Source organism: Loxodonta africana, chromosome 13 (genome assembly GCF_030014295.1).
Source record: "Loxodonta africana isolate mLoxAfr1 chromosome 13, mLoxAfr1.hap2, whole genome shotgun sequence".
Lineage (NCBI taxonomy): Eukaryota > Metazoa > Chordata > Mammalia > Proboscidea > Elephantidae > Loxodonta > Loxodonta africana.
Window position 1 is genome coordinate 32,617,028 of NC_087354.1, and position 16,678 is coordinate 32,633,705.

Here is a 16,678-nt window from a genome sequence, read left to right on the forward strand (position 1 = left end):
AAAGAAGCAGAGAGAGAGAGAGGAGTCAAGGAACCTCCTAAAAGAGCTATAATACCAGTTAAAGGTTTTAACACTGAAGATGTGACATGCCCAGAAGGGGCCCGGTGGCAGCTGGCAGCAACAAGCTTGGAAGAGGCCCAGCAGCAGACAGGCGGCAGGGCTAAGAGGAGCCTGTCCTCAGGGGGCTGAGTGTAGGCCTATGCAGTCAAGAGGAGCTGCGAGAGCTGTCCTATACTCAAGAAGGGACTTTGCCTACATGCTTCCTGAACCTGATCCTGATCCTGAGTGGTACCTTATTACTTCCTTAATTAGCCATTTAACTCTAAGTATGGTGTGTGAGTTCTGTGTGGCCACAGCAACGGATTATCAAACCCAGAAGAGAAGTAGAGACTGCTGTGGGAGGGAATGCTGGTATCAGAACTGATAAAAAGGTTGGAAAAAGGAGATAGGTCTGACCTCCATACCTCATGGGAATCAGTTTTGTGTTGATGGTGACTGTCATTATCCCCCAGGAAGTTAGATAGGTTTAGATGCTACTACTACTACTAGTTCCTTTTCACACCTACCAATATTAATAACCTCACCACTGCCATCCACCTTGAGATCATCAGGGTCTTTATCCTTGCTTACTTCAGCTACCACAAGATGGACTCCACAGTGTCTATCACTTCCTGGACTCTCACCTCCAGTCAACTCTGTACATCTCCTTTTATGACCTCATCTCCTTCTCACTCCCCAACTGTTCAATCTCTTCTACTGGGTCCCCTGAAATCAGAGCCAACCATTAGCAAATATCCATTCTCAACTTGAATTTCTAAGATATTCCAGTCACCAGTTTGTTCTAACTGAAACATAGTTTTCCTCTGAGGATAGAACTTCTTCCCCTATAATCCTTTCAGGTGGTGATTTTTTTCTCTCCCACAGACCTTGTACCACTAGCCCCTCAGAGGTGTGGAGGGTGTTCTCACTCTTCATGACTGTTTCTAGGCTATTCTTCTCTGTGTCCCTGTCCCCCACCTGCCCCCCCCCCAAAAAAACCTCCTAGCTTTGAATTTCAATACTGTAAGCCACTACCCATTCTCACTGCAATCATCTACAAACTCCCCAAATCATCCTCCCTAACTTGTTGAAGGCTGTAGCACTGGCTCACAGTCACTAGATATTAAAATTCCTGTGATACCAATATTCATGGAGATTGTCTCTCAAATGCTCTGGCTGCCCAGCACCTTGACTGCCTCTCCTCCAAAGATCTTGTCCTCTACCCTACCTCATTCAGTCCCATGGTTATTTCTTAGACACGTGATTCTCAACAGCTAGGAGTATTTACAAACATGTGGGTTGTCTTAAGAACTTGGGGGTTCTACTGGCATATAATGGGCAGGGGCCACAAGGACTAAATGTCCTGTGATGTGCTGAACGGCGCCCACATAATGAACTGTCATTCAAAATACCAACAGCACCTCCATTGTCATCAACAACTACTGCAACCCTTCCATAATTCAACCTGAACATTTCACTCTTCTATCATCACTTATCTTTTCAGCTTGCTCCTTCTATCTAGTACAATAATTTTTAAAAAAATATTTTATTGTGCTTTAAGTGAAAGTTTACAAATCAAGTCAGTCTCTCATACAAAAATTTATATACACCTTGCTATATACTCCTAATGGCTCTCCCCCTAATGAGACAGCACGCTCCTTCCCTCCACTCTCTTTTCATGTCCATTCCACCAACTTCTAACCCCCTTTGCCCTCTCATCTCCCCTCCAGATAGGAGATGCCAACACAGTCTCAAGTCTCTACTTCATCCAAGAAGCTCATTCTTTACCAGCATCTTCTTCTATCCCATTGTCCAGTCCAATCCCCATCTGAAGAGTTGGCTTTGGGAATGGTTCCTGTCCTGGGCTAATAAAAGGTCTGGGGACCATGACCCCCGGGGTCCTTCTAGTCTCAGTCAGACCATTAAGCCTGGTCTTTTTACGAGAATTTGGGTCTGCATCCCACTGTTCTCCTGCTCTCTCAGGTGTTCTCTGTTGTATTCCCTATCAGGGCAGTCATGGGTTGTAGCTGGGCAACATCTAGCTGTTCCGGTCTCAGGCTGATGTAGTCGCTCGTTTATGTGGTCCTTTCTGTCTCTTGGGCTCATAATTACATTGTGTCCTTGGCGTTCTTCATTCTCCTTTGGTCCAGGTGGGTTGAGGCCAGTTGATGCATCTTAGATGGCCGCTTGCTAGCGTTTAAGACCCCACACGCCACTCTCCAAAGTGGGATGCAGAATGTTTTAATAGATTTTATTATGCCAATTGACTTAGATGTCCCCTGAAACCATGGTCCCCAAAGCCCCGCCCCTGCTACGCTGGCCTTGGAAGCATTGAGTTGATTCAGGAAGCTTCTTTGCTTTTGGTTTAGTCCATTTGTGCTGACCTCACCTATATTGTGTGTTGTCTTTCCCTTCACCTAAAGTAGTTCTTATCTACTGTCTAATTAGTGAATACCCCTCTCCCTCCCTTCCCCTCTCATAACCATCAAAGAATATTTTCTTCTCTGTTTAAACTATTTCTCAAGTTCTTATAATAGTGGTCTTATACAATATTTGTCCTTTTGCAACGGACTAATTTCACTCAGCATAATGCCTTCCAGATTCTTCCATGTTATGAAATGTTTCACAGATTCATCACTGTTCTTTATCAATGCATACGTAGTATTTCATTGTGTGACTATACCATAATTTATTTATTCATCGGTTGATAGGCACCTTGGTTGCTTCCATCTTTTTGCTATTGTAAACAGTGCTGCAATGAACATGGGTGTGCGTATATCTGTTTGTGTAAAAGCTCTTATTTCTCTAGGATATATTCAAGGACTGGGATTGCTGGATCGCATGGTAGTTCTATTTCTAAGTTTTTAAGGAAGCGCCAAATCAATTTCCAAAGTGGTTGTACCATTTCACATTCCCGCCAGCAGTGAAGTGTTCCAATCTCTCCAACATTTATTATTTTGTGTTTTTTGGATAAATGCCAGCCTTGTTGGAGTGAGATGGAATCTCACTGTAGTTTTGATTTGCATTTCTCTAATGGCTAATGATTGTGAGCATTTCCTCATGTATTTGTTAGCTACCTGAATGTCTTCTTTAGTGACACGTCTTGTTTATATCTTTTGCCCATTTTTTAATTGGGTTATTTGTCTTTTTGTAGTTCAGTTTTTGCAATATCATGTAGATTTTAGAGATCAGGCGCTGATCCGAAATGTTATAGCTAAAAACTTTTTTCCCAGTCTGTAGGTAATCTTTTTACTGTTTTGGTGAAGTCTTTGGATGAACATAGGTGTTTGATTTTTAGGAGCTCCCAGTTATCTGGTTTTTCTTCTGCATCATTAGTAATGTTTTGTATACTCTTTATACCATGTATTAGGGCTCCAAACATTGTCCTTATTTTTTCTTCCATCATCTTTATTATTTTGGATTTTATATTTAGGTCTTTGATCCATTTTGAGTTCGTTTTTGCGCATGGTGTGAGGTATGGGTCTTGTTTCATTTTTTTGCAGATGGGTATTCAGTTATGACAACACCATTTGTTAAAAGACTGTCTTACCCATTTAACTGATCTGGGGCCTTTGTCAAATATCAACTGCTCCTTTGTGGACGGACTTATGTCTGGATTCTCAATTCTGTTCCATTGGTCTATGTATCTGTTGTTATACCAGTAGCAGGCTGTTCTGACTACTGTGGTGGTATAATAGGTTCTAAAATCAGGTAGCCTCCTGCTTTGTTCTTCTTTTTTCAGTAATGCCTTGCTTATCCAGGGCCTCTTTCCCTTCCATATGAAGTTGGTGATTTGTTTCTCCATCTCATTAAAAAATGTTGTTGGAATTTGGATTGGAATTGCATTAAATCTATAGATTGCTTTTGGTAGAATAGACATTTTTACAATGTTAAGTTTCCTATGCATATGCGAGGTATGTTTTTCCACTTATGTGCGTTTCTTTTGGTGCCAATAATTCTTTGACTCTATCTCTTCCTTATGCCCTTCCCTTCCTTTTAACATATTTTTCATTCCATGTCCATTGTTATAAATACTCCGTTGCAGACACCCTCCTCCTTTGCCTCTAACCTCCTTTACTGTACTTTATGGGCAAAGCCCTTACTCTAGTTAAGAGGGCTAGCAAAGCCCTCTCTGTGGCTACATAATTGAGTATGCCCAAGAGAAAAACACACAACCATCCCAACTGCTTTCCTTTTAAATCCATGGCCACTAAACTCAAGTAGGTCCTTACTGCCACCTGACAATGTGATTTCATTTCACAAGTCCATTCACTCTCCCATTCTTTCTAGGTGACATTTTATACCTTTCTCCGTCTCCTGAAACTTCCCACACTTCTTCCTGTTGCCACTCTGAAATGTTAACCTTGCTTCCTAAGAAAACAGAAGCTATCAGATGATAACTTTTACATGCTCTCACTGCAACTACCCACTTGCATTCCCTTCTGTTTTAATGGATGAAAAGGCCAACCGCTTTAGCTGTGCATTACAGCCTATACCTTCTTGCCTCCTGAAGGACACTGTTTCAGCAATTCTTTCTTACATTATCATTTTGTGCCTCTTACTTGGATCATTCCCACCAGCATATGTGCTGTAAATTCTCGTATTAAGAAAAAAAAAATTCTTCTTGACCTTTTATTTCCCATGACTATTAAGTGTTTAAAAAGAAGTATGAGATTAGGTTACTAGCCCCACCATCTATTAGGACTCATTATAAAGCTACTGCCATGAATAAAGTGTGGCACTGACCAAAGGAACAGAAGAGAAAACCCAGAAAGAAACCTGTGGATATATTACAGAAGGCATTGCGGATCAGAGAGAAATGGAGGAACTAGTCAATAAATAGTGCTGGTTCAAATGGTTATGCTGTGGGGAAAAATGCAATGGGCTCCTTATACCATACAAGAAAATAAATTCCAGATGGAATAACACACTAAAATGTTAAAACAAAACTTAAAAAATTTAAAAGGAAATATGGAGAATATCTTTCTGACCCTGAGATAGTGATATTGTTGTTGGTGCCATCCAGTCAATTCTGACTCATGTGACCCCATGCGACAGAGCAGAACTGCCCCATTGGGTTTTCTAGGCTGTAATCTTTACAGAAGCAGATCGCCAGGTCTTTCTCCCACGGAGCTACTAGTGGGTTCAAATTGCCAATCTTTTAGTTAGCAGCTGAGCGCTTAACCTTGTGCTGCCAGGGCTCTTTTGAGATAGGGATAAATTTCTTAAACAAGACAGAAAAATTCTAACCAAAACAAGAAAAGTTTGATACAGTTGACTATAGTAAAGAACTTCTATTCAACAAAAGTTATCATAAAGAGAATGAACAGACAAGCCACAAATTTGGATAAGATATTTGTAATACATAAGGCTATTCATGTTAGTTAGACTCCAGAATATGTAAAGAAGTCCTATAAATCAATAAGGCATGTGTATGAGGGCCCAACAGGAAAATGGCCAAAACCCCAAAACAAGCACTGCACAGAACATGGATGGTCAAAACATGAAAAAAGCTCAACCTCACTTCTAATTAGAGAAATGCAAATTAAGACTACGAAGAGATACCATTTATACCTACTATACTGGCAGGAGTCCTGGTGGCACAGTGGTTAAGAACTCGGCTGGTAACCAAAAGGTTGGCAGTTCAAATCCACTAGCCATTCCTTGGGAACCCGATGAGGCAGTTCTCCTCTGTCCTATAGGGTCGCTATGAGTTGGAACTGACTTGATGGCACGTAACAACAACAACGTATTGGCAAGTGGCTCATGGAACTCTTTATACACTGCTGGTGGGGGTGTAAATTAGTCCAACTACTTTGAAAATAATTTGGCATTATTGTGTAAAGTTGAAAATTGTAAACTTATGACTAAGTATTTCCAGTCCTAGCTATACACCCTAAATAAACTCTTGCACATGTACAACTAGGAGGCATGTATGAGAAGATTCATGACAACACAGTTCATAACTGCAAAAAGCTGGAAACAACTGAAATACCCACGAACAGGTGGCTAGGTAAGCAAATTGTGATATACTCATCAAATTGAATATTGTACAATAGTGAAATGTGAATGAATTACTGTTATACATAACCACATGGAGTAATCTTGGAAGCATCCAAAAAACAAACCTGCTGCCATCAAGTTGGTTCTGACTCATAGAGACCCTACAGGACAAAGCAGAACGGCCCCATAGGGTTTTCAAGGAGTGGCTGGTGGATTCTAACTGCCAACCTTTTGGTTAGAAGCCGAATGCTTAAACACTGAACCTCTTGGACGCACAGTGATAAGTAAATGTCGTCACTTTTTAAAAAGCTCAAAAACAACAAAATTAAATGATATATTTTTTAGGCAGATACCTGTACGTTAGGTATTGGCTACAATTTAAAAATATATACATATGATAAATGCAACATTCAGGCCAGTGGTCATCTCTAGGTAGGAAGATTTGACAGGGGAAAAACATGAAAGTAGATACAAGTTATTGTTACCTTCTAGTTTTTGGATTGAGTGGTAGGTTCAGTGGAGTTAACTATAATACTATGCTTTATAACTTACATCCCAAAAAAACCCAGTGCCATCCAGTTGATTCTTTTGTATGTAACAAATATATTACTAAATACAGGTTAAAAATAAAAGGACCTCAGGCTCTGACTAGATCTTACTCTTCCAAATTCTGTGACCCCAGGCAAATCAAGTCAATAGCTCAACTAAAAAATGGAAACAATACCGACACCTACCTTCTATGGCTTGTGTGAGGATTAAATGAGACAATGCATATGTAGTATTCAGCTTAGTATGTGGCACAGTACAATATTAGCCACTACTTCCCTGCTGCTACTGCAGTAGCAACTACTATATTCTATAGCATTTCCGAGATGTTCAAATAGGAGTGGTTTGTTGGCAGCTAGAAAAATGAATCTAGAGTGCAGGAGATACAAAGTGGGAAGTCATCAGTAGCATGCAATAGTGGAAACCATGTGACTGGGTAAAAGATGGACACAGGAGAAACTTTCAGAGTGGGAGTAGAAGAGCTCCAAGACAGACTGAAGAACAGGAGTTCTCGGGAGAGACTAAGAAGGAACAGAGAGAAAAAGGAGAAGAGAGTGGTAGGCTGGAGGCAAAGTCAGGGGGAAAAAGTAGCTAATAGCATTATTAAATGCTGCAGAAGTCAAGTAAAATAAAGACCAAAGGAGACACTGGCTTTAGCAATGACAGGATAACCGGGGGCCTTTACAAATGCCATTCAAAGAAGAAACAAGAGTGCAGTGAGTTAAGGCTAATAGGATGTGAGGAAATGGAGACTGGGAGAAAAGAGAACTCTTTTAATAAGTTTGGAGGTGAAAAGGTAAAAAGAATAGAATATATATATGTGTGTGTGATGGTTAAGATTGTGTATCAACTTGGTTGGGTCATGATTCTCAGTGTGTATATGTGATCACTCCCATGATGGGATCTGCAATCAGTTAAAAGGGAGTTTCCTTGCGGGTGTGGCCTGCATTCAAATATAAACAGATGTTCTGGCTTTTTCTCAGGATCCTCAGGATCTTGCAGCTGCTTCCTGTTCATCTGCCCTCTCGTTCTTGGAACTTGAGCTATCAGCTTATCTGCTGATCTTGGGTTTAGAAGATCTTCACAGCCTGTGAGCTGAGTCCTGCTCGCCAACCTGCTGATCTTGGGTTCGACAGCCTGTGGCTACATGGATCGGGAGAAGTTTCTATCCTAATCCATGGACTTGAGATGTTCCAGCCTCTATAACTGTGTGAGCCTTAATAATATAAATCTCTCTCCCTATATATATTTATACGCTTTACTGGTTTTGCTTCTTTAGAGAACCCAGCCTAAGACAATATGGTTGAAGGGAGATATCTTTAAGAGCAAGGGAGATCTGAAATTGGTTATAGGCAGAGGAGAAAGAGCCAGTTGAAAGGAAGATAAAGGTTTAAAAGAAGGGCAATTGACTGGGTGTGGCCCCAGAGAAAGTAACAGAGAATAATGTCCTGGACCCTGGCAATAAAAAGGTACAGACCTGTGCTTCTCACACTTCAAACGCGCATTTGAATCACCTGCGGGTTAGGTTAGTGCGGATTTTGATTCAGTAGGTCAGGACTGGGCCTGAAAGCCCGCATTTCCCATAAGCGATCAGGTGATGTTGATGCTACTTGTCCACAGGCTATACACTCTGAGTAGTAAAGAGTGCAGAACACCTCTTCCTTTATCACAGAAGTGCAGCTAGAAGTAAGCCTGGTAGTAAAGAAGAGAGAAGCTACAGATATTTTGCTAAATGCATACTGAAGCCACCTGGAATGAAGGTAGCAGGTGTGACAGTAAGAAAATCAAGTGAGCCAGGTGCTCAGGGCTTCAGTGGAAGTTAGCAAGATATGTCCCTGGGAGGGCTGTAGGCAAAGGTAATGACAGAGAACTATTTATTGGAAGAGAGTAAGGCTGAGCTAGGCTGGAGGAATAAGAATTAGAATCATAATACCTCGGGAGTGGATAATGGATAATGAGGATGAAGGAGGAGAGGTGAGAGGTACTGACAGGTCAGGGGACAGAACTGATGTGAACTCAGCTGAAACCAGAGTTGAACAGAAGAGTAATAATACGTTTCGAGGGTATTCTTTTAAAATGATTTGCCACTATCCAACTAGTTTTCAGACAGAGAAAACTCATGGAAAATTCCCAGGGGCAAAACTTCCTTCAGTAACACTTTTATAAAGGTGGGCGTTAACTGTGACTTTGAAGTTAACAGAGGTTAGTAGAAGTTAATAAGAGTCAAAATGGACAAATCTGTCCCCATCGGTACTTTAAACAACAATATTTAAATATTGTTGAAATATTTAAAGTACTCGTGTGTACTCTAAATTACCTACTGCTTCTGAAGAGAAGCAGCAGTATGTAATTCCCTATTTTGAACATGCCATTGATTCTGTAATAAAAGATACTACTGTCAAGTTTTGAGGTAGCATTTTTCTTAAAAAAAAAAATTTTTTTTTTATTGTGGTAAAATACATGGTAACCAAATATTTCACCTATTTTTTATGTGTCATTAACTATATTCACCATGTTGTATGACAATTGCCACTGTTTCCAAGTTTTTTCATCACCCTTAACAAAAAACTGTATCACTTAGGCAATACAAGCCCATTTCTCCCTCCCTCTCACTAATGAACTTTCCTATTCTGGCTATTTCATGTAAGTGGGATCATGTAATACTTGTCCTTTTGTCTTGGACTTGTTTTACTCAGCATAATGTTTTCAAGGCTCATCCACGTTGTAGCATGTATCAGAACTTCATTTTTCTTTACGGCTGAGTAGTATTCCATTGTATGCATGTACTACATTTTATTTATCCATTCGTCTACTGACAGACACTTGTGTTGTTCCTACCTTTTGGCTATTTTGAATAATGCCGCAATGAATGCTGGTGTACAAGTATCTGTTTTTGAGACTCCACTTTCAATTCTTTTGGGTGCGTACCTAGGAGTGGGTCATAAGGTAGTTCTATGTTTAACTTCTTACCATACCACCAAACTGTTTTCTATAGCGTTGCACCATTTAACAATCCCACCTGCAGTAGGTGAGGGTTCCAATTTCTCTGAAGTCTCTGAACTTAGTTAAGAAAAAAACCCTGTTTAGGCAATTCCAAATTGACAGGCAGATGCTATTCCCACTTCTCCCTCTTTTGTTTTCAGACTCTAAGCATCCAGTCACTTAGGAGCTGTGAGTGAATGTATCTAGCAGGCTGAGCATATTTCTCCATTTACTGATACAACACTTACTGATGTTGAGATACAGATCCTGATTCTAAAGCAAAACGTCTTCTAAGTTATCGAAAGGTAAGAGAACATCAGATGAATGTCCTTACCCCTTCGCTGGTTTTCTGCAAGTCTGAAGTTGTGTTTCTTGTGTCATTGCCGGCATCTCCACCCTCAGAGCTGCTTTTGTTTTCTTCTTCTTTGCAGTCCTTGTCATCTTCATCCCCTGGAGATTTCCGGGACTGTTTAGAGGATTTCTATATGTTTAGACAAGTTAAAAATTATAGTCAAAAGTAGAAATCCAAACGCACAAGTGTAAGTAAGGGATGCAGAAGGAGCAGATCTCTACCCTGTCTTGGTGACTTGATACAGTTGCTACAGATACAACAAAGCTGAGCTAGATAACCTAGGACAAGTCATTTCACCTCAGCAGGCCTCAATGAAGTGCTGGAAAGGAGGTTGACTAGATGACCTTTTAGTTCTTTCCAGCAGTGTGTCACTGAAGACAGAAAAGAAAGATTCATGTAGCCAGAACACTGTCAGTGAGTAACTATAACTGGATGGATACCACCTTAGGAAGGCAATTTGTCCATAAGGGAAACCATATTGAATTTTACAGAGCTGGGAAGCACCCTAAAGGTCATCTTGTCCTTCCCCATCATTTTACAGTAGTGGGAATTAAGGTCCAGAGAAGCAAGCTATCCAGAATTACATATGGACGTTCATTTTGGGATACCAGTAGAAGCTGTTTGGTCAATGGTATATATGGAATCATCTTGACAAAACATTTATATCATTGTGTAATACAAAATAACTTTAATTTTTCTAATTATGGATTAGTATTTAAGAACCCAAAACTATACTGGTGACCAGCCCCATTTTCTTGTCATCTTGTATTTGAAATCAAGGTGAACTCTACAGAAAAATATAATTAAAGTCTGCAGCAAGAGTTGCTTAGCACAATAGCATTAAATAATAAAGATCTGATCCCAACTCTGTACCTCTAAGAAAATAAAATGTTAACTTTTTGCTAACGTTTCTTCTTTGAAGAATCTGAATCTTTTAATCACATGGCAAATAAGAGCTAAGGCTGAACTAACTTAGTCAAGCAATTTTAGTCTTCCAGAAATCAATTAGCAAATTGGAGCCTCCTCAATCAATTTTTTAAAATTCAGCTTCCAAAAAGAAAACATCTTCTAGCTATGTGATGGAATATATAATCACGTTGCTTCTATTTTACTTATCTGAAACTACCAAAACCAAGCCCAACAAGCCAGTGTAAAATGAGGTCATTTTTACTTTTTTCATAAAGGGAAAAGCAGAGATTTAATAACCAAAGTGAAGCATCTACAGTTAGATAAGACCAAATATGAAAATACAAAAAGCAAAAATACTTTTTGTTTTCCTAGTAAATACAGTATAATTTTTGAGATGTAGTAACTGCTTTGTGATTCTCAAAGAATCGTCCTCGACCTGCAGTTCTAATAGATAAATGTGTAACTCCCTAAAATTTATACTTGTAAAGAGTATTTACGAGCAATCTTATAAGTGAGTTGATAAGCATTATCAGAATTTGGTATATACAGTAAGTCCCTGGGTTAATGAACATCCAACTTATAGACAACTCATACTTACCCTTAATGTTATGGAAATTTGCCCTCACTTTGAAACCACTGAACCAACCCCTACTCTCAGATTCTTCATGACAATCACCTTCGTTTGCTGCACATGCAGCTTTTAAATTACTGCAAAGACTTCAAGCCTTTTCTTGCACTAAAGTAAGGCTAAAGAAGAATTGTACGCACCTGTTCCAACTTACCTACAAATTCTGAATTAAAGACACACTTAGGAAGGGATTTCATTTGTAACCTGGGGACTGCTTGTATAGACCAGAATTAGGGCATTACCAGAGTTTTACTGAAGAGTCAAATTCAATATTCTACAAAGAAATCAGGATGCAAGCTGTGTCTGTCTGGTAACCTTGCAAGGCAACCTGCATGTTCAGATTGTTGGAATTTCTGTAATTTTGAGGAACTACCTTCATTTGTTTTATCGTGTGGTCTTGAATTAGTTGTGTTTCCAATTATTGCTACCTTCGTTTCATTAAAAAAAAAAAAAAAAAACTAAAATTACAGGTGGCTTAGCATCATCATCAGTTTGTAATTAAGGCTGATTAATCCTACTGTTGGAAACCCTGGTGGCGCAGTGGTTAAGAGTTACAGCCACTAACCAAAAGGTCGGCAGTTCTAATCCACCAGGCACTCCTTGGAAACTCTATGGGGCAGTTCTATTCCGTCCTATAGGGTCGCTATGAGTCAGAATCAACTCAAAGGCAATGGGAGTCCTACTGTAGACAGTGAATAATTTGTTTTCGAATTATTTTTAATTTATACTTTCCCAGTGTTTGTTATGGTTCAAACATGAATCATCCATACCCTTACTGCTAAAGATATATATATAACTCCTCTCAAATCTGCTTGTACTATGGCTTTTCATTAAGATTTTTCCCCCCACAGAAAAATGGAATTGGGTGAGCTAGGGGATGTGGGACCTTTCCTCTAACTAATTAGAATACAGTCAGAAAAGTTTGTGAACCACTGATTCTTAGTGCCAAAGGAAGACTATTCAACTTAAAAAACAAATGTAAAAAAGATCACCATATTTAACAAAAAGGAACCATCTGGGAAGCCAAAGATACCAACCAGGTTATATGCTAGATAAATGTTTCCGTAAATATGGTTCCCAGACCAGCAGCATTAGTCTCACCTGGAAATGTAATTAGTGGGCCACACCTCACACCTAGTGAAATATAAAATCTAGGGGTGAGCTCAGAAATCTGTGTCTTCACAAGCCCTCCACGTGATTCTGATGCGTGATAAAGTTTGAGAACCACTGCAGTTGACAGTAAAAATAAAAAGTCATGATTCTTAAGAGATCATAGAAGTTGTGATTTTCAAAGAAAGCAAAGAAAATGATCCTTTAATTTAAAATAGATAAACCTTAGTAAGTATGCCTTTACTCTGCTGCTTTTAAATCATAAATCCACCTCAGGTATGAGCCTAGATTCCCATTACTTCTGGTTTTGGAAACAAGCAAAGAAATAATGGCATTTTAAAAACCACACTATTAAATGCTACTATTTGGGCACTATTAAAGCTATCTTGGGTAGTTTAGATAACTTAGGGCGGTCCAACACATTACGGAGAAGCTCAGCAGGCAATCACAAATTAAATAAAATCAATTTAAGTGAGTACTTAAGTGAAGTCCAAAATGCTGCCAGAAATTCACCCTAAAAAATAGTTTCAGTGGAAGATACAGACTGACAGGGAAGATTCTAATTATTTTGTTGCCATTTACAACATGATATCCAAGGCAAATATCAGAATTGTCATTAGGTGCACAGGAAGTAATACTGCATTCATACAGACTGCCAAAATAAAATGTTGATAGTCCGATAACTCTTAGTACTCATCTGTAAGGCGTTTCCTAAGTATATCCAGCCATCCAAAAAATACCAGGACCTAAATGGAAATAATTTATCCAAGTATTCAACAGTGTGACAGACCAATTTTAGTGAAACCTGTCTTCAAGGATCCATTTATCTTGCTTTCAGTGTCTAAAAGGCGAGCAATTTTCACAATGTCATGGTTTTTTCAATTGCATTTCTGAATGACTGTATGAAAAGCACAGACTTTCAATTTGTAAATCTAGGATCATGTCACTCCTCTGTTTAAAACCTTCAGTAAATTCCTGTTACATGGAATACAATCCAAACTCCTTAATATGGACTATAGGTCTGTATGGCCTGACCATGTCTGCCTCTCTTCCAGTCTCAAGTTGCCGCCCCTTGTTCAGGATCTTCCAGCCCCACTTCCTTCAGTTCAAGCACACGCCAAACTCTTGGCTGCAGCTTTGCTGCTACATTCCTTTTCCTCTGGTGCGCACACGGCTATCTCCCTCTCCCCCCACAAGCTCTTTTCAGGTCTCAGCATAAACTTTATCTTTTCAAAGAGGCCTGGCCACCCTATCCAAAAGACATTCCCCCACTGTCATTCCCTGTTCCCATTCATTTCCCCACAGCCGTTTCCACAATTTTTTCATTATCTGCATGTTTACTTGTTTGCTGTGTCCCCGCTCCCTTGGCTGTATTATAAATTCCCTGTAGAGTGTCTGGCATTGAGTAGGTGATCAGGAACTATAAGAACTGAATAAATAAAGAGACAAAGCACGTTCTTTGAAGCAGAAAGACCGGTCAAGACTATATGCATTTGTTTACATATACAGTGCACAGACATAGTCCTGATACACTGAGTTTCCCGTATTCCTCAGTTCTTTAGAGAAGGCATGGCTACTCATATATGCTTGACAGTTCTCCTCTGGCTGAGAAGAACTCCATTTTCTAGCCGAACGCACAGCCAAATCAGCCCCAAAGAGTCAATGGCCAGAATGCCTTCAAATCTAAGGTTACCTATCTCACTCCCCTCTGTTATTTTAGTATCTCTACAGGTACAGGCTCCACAGAATCTGGTATATTTTTATGTGCTCAATAAATGAATTAAAAACAATAAAAAAACTTTTAATGAACATGCATGTAACATTAAAAACAAATGGAAAAGTTCCTCAGTAACCTTTGAAGTATATGATTTTTTCCGTTTTGAGCCTGCTTTTTCATTCTTTCTTTTGCCTTTTCCATCTTCTTCTACTCTGTCACCTTCTTCTTCACTGCTTGCATCTGCAGTATTTCCGCCTTCTCCCTCAGTTTCTGAAGAGCTCTGTTGCTGAATTGCCTTAGAAATAATAAAATTTTAGTTAATGACATTTTTGAAAGAACACAGGCTATGAAAAGAATCACTCTATCTTAATTGGAAAGAGTCCAGCTTATTCTTAACATTTCAAAAATAAAGGTCTGGCAACCTCAACTTCCCACTGACCACTTGAACTCTAGGTAGGAGAATTATATTTAATCCAAACTGCTGCTGGAGCCAGAAAGCATTCTAACTTCAAATGGATGGTGACCACTGGTACAAAGGACATGTAAGAAAGGTCCAGGAAAGGTAAAGCCAAAGAAACGAGATACAGTGAGTGATAACAAAGTAAACTTACCTGGTATCCAGTAAACTTTACTCCTGGGTTATTTTCTATTTCCCATAATCCTTCATTAAATCCTTTCCGTTTGTTTGACTTTCCAAACTTGTCTTTGTATTCCTTATATGGAAAAAGGTCCTTGGGACCTAGAAATGCACTGTAGAAATATATTAGAAATAGAATTGACACTATGGCCTTCAAATGTAAGGTACCTTAAATATCAATATCAACTAAGGGGTCATAGCACGTTTTAGTAAACATATTTAAAGTATATATAAATTCTCTGAGTTAGGCACGTATCATGAGATGTTTCAGATACATACTTCAAGGCAGAAAAAACAGACAGCTGGGTATGCTTTTTACTTTCAAATTACCAAATTCTTCTTTGTTTTAAAATTGATTTTTAGTTATACAAGAAGCATGAAATAAGTCTACTTTTACCACCTAAATCATCATCTTAAGCTGACTGACTTATGCTAATTTTACCGTAGGGTTAGAAAAAGGTTTTGTCAAATTCACAGTAATCATATGACCATTAAAGAAAACACCTTAGATTTAAAAAATGTAAATACTAAATTTCCACATTAGTATATTCACTAATATTTCTATAAATTAAAAAAAAATCATATTAGTGTTTAATGAGGCACTAAGCAAAAAAAAAAAAAAAAAATCAGAAGTGGCAAGGTACATAAAATCTTTTCCAATGTAAACCTTACCCTAAAATTATCATTTTAAAAAAAAACCAAACGCAGTGCCGTCGAGTCGATTTCAACTCATAGCGACCCTATAGGACAGAGTAGAACTGCCCCGTAGAGTTTCCAAGGAGCACCTGGTGGATTTGAACTGCCGACCCTTGGGCTATAGCAGCTGTAGCACTTAACCACTACGCCATCATAGCCATGAAAAAAATGAGTTAGATCCTGGGGTCAGCTAATAGATCTGAGCATTCTGTTAGAGTCTTCATTATTACCGGAGATATTAACCTGGTGAACGAGACTGTGGAGGCCCACATCCTAGCTGACTCCTTTGAAGTTTACATTACAAACTAAGATTCGTTTATTCATTCATTCAACAAATATTTACTGAACAACTCTTATGTATCAGGCACTACTCCAGAGGTGCTGGGGATTCTGCAGGAAACAAAGAAGCAAACATCTCTGCCCTCATGGAGAATATACTGTAGTGGTAGAGGGTGGGAGGTGTGGACAATAAAAAAGGTAAAAAAAAATACAGTATGTGTACTGAAGAAAAAAGTAAAGCAGGGAAGAGACTAGGCATGGATTTTATAATTTCAAATATATAGATCAGGGAAGGTCTCACTGAAAAGGGGCCATCTAAGTAAAGAAAGAAATGGAGGTGAAGGAGCAACCCACGCATTCACCTGGGGAAGAGTAGAGCAGGTTGAAGGAAAAGCAAATGCAAAGGCCCTGAGGCGGGAGCATGCCTAGTGTGTCCAAGAAACAGAAGCAGCCAGTGCGGCTAGAGTGAAATGAGTGAAGGGGAGAGTAGTATGAGATGAGGTCAGAGAGGTAACAGCATGGAGGGACAGATTACAGAGGCCCTTGGAGGTCACAATAAGGGCTCTGAGTGAGATGGGAGGCCATTAAAGGTTTTGAGAAGAGAAGTGACAGTTTATGTTTTAAGAGATGATTCTAGAGTTCAGGGGACATGTCTAAGCTGGAGATATGAATTTGGGAATTATCAGCAAAGAGATGATATTTAAAGCTTCGACCTATAGGTTAACAGTTTACTATTGCTATTTGTAAATCCCATTTTCAGAGTGGGTTTCAGTACTGATC

The 16,678-nt window shown here is 39.2% G+C and overlaps 1 protein-coding gene across 1 annotated transcript in view; it reads right to left on the reverse strand.

The window, feature by feature from the left end:
• HDGFL3 (HDGF like 3) overlaps positions 1–16,678 on the reverse strand; it is an 84,318-nt gene that overhangs the window by 4,422 nt on the left and 63,218 nt on the right. The window contains exons 3-5 of the mRNA XM_064267192.1: positions 14,898–15,036; positions 14,423–14,581; positions 9,905–10,051 (exon numbers count right to left, since the gene is read on the reverse strand). Of these exons, the coding sequence (XP_064123262.1) occupies positions 9,905–10,051; positions 14,423–14,581; positions 14,898–15,036 (445 nt within the window). The remainder of the gene's footprint in view (positions 1–9,904; positions 10,052–14,422; positions 14,582–14,897; positions 15,037–16,678) is intronic.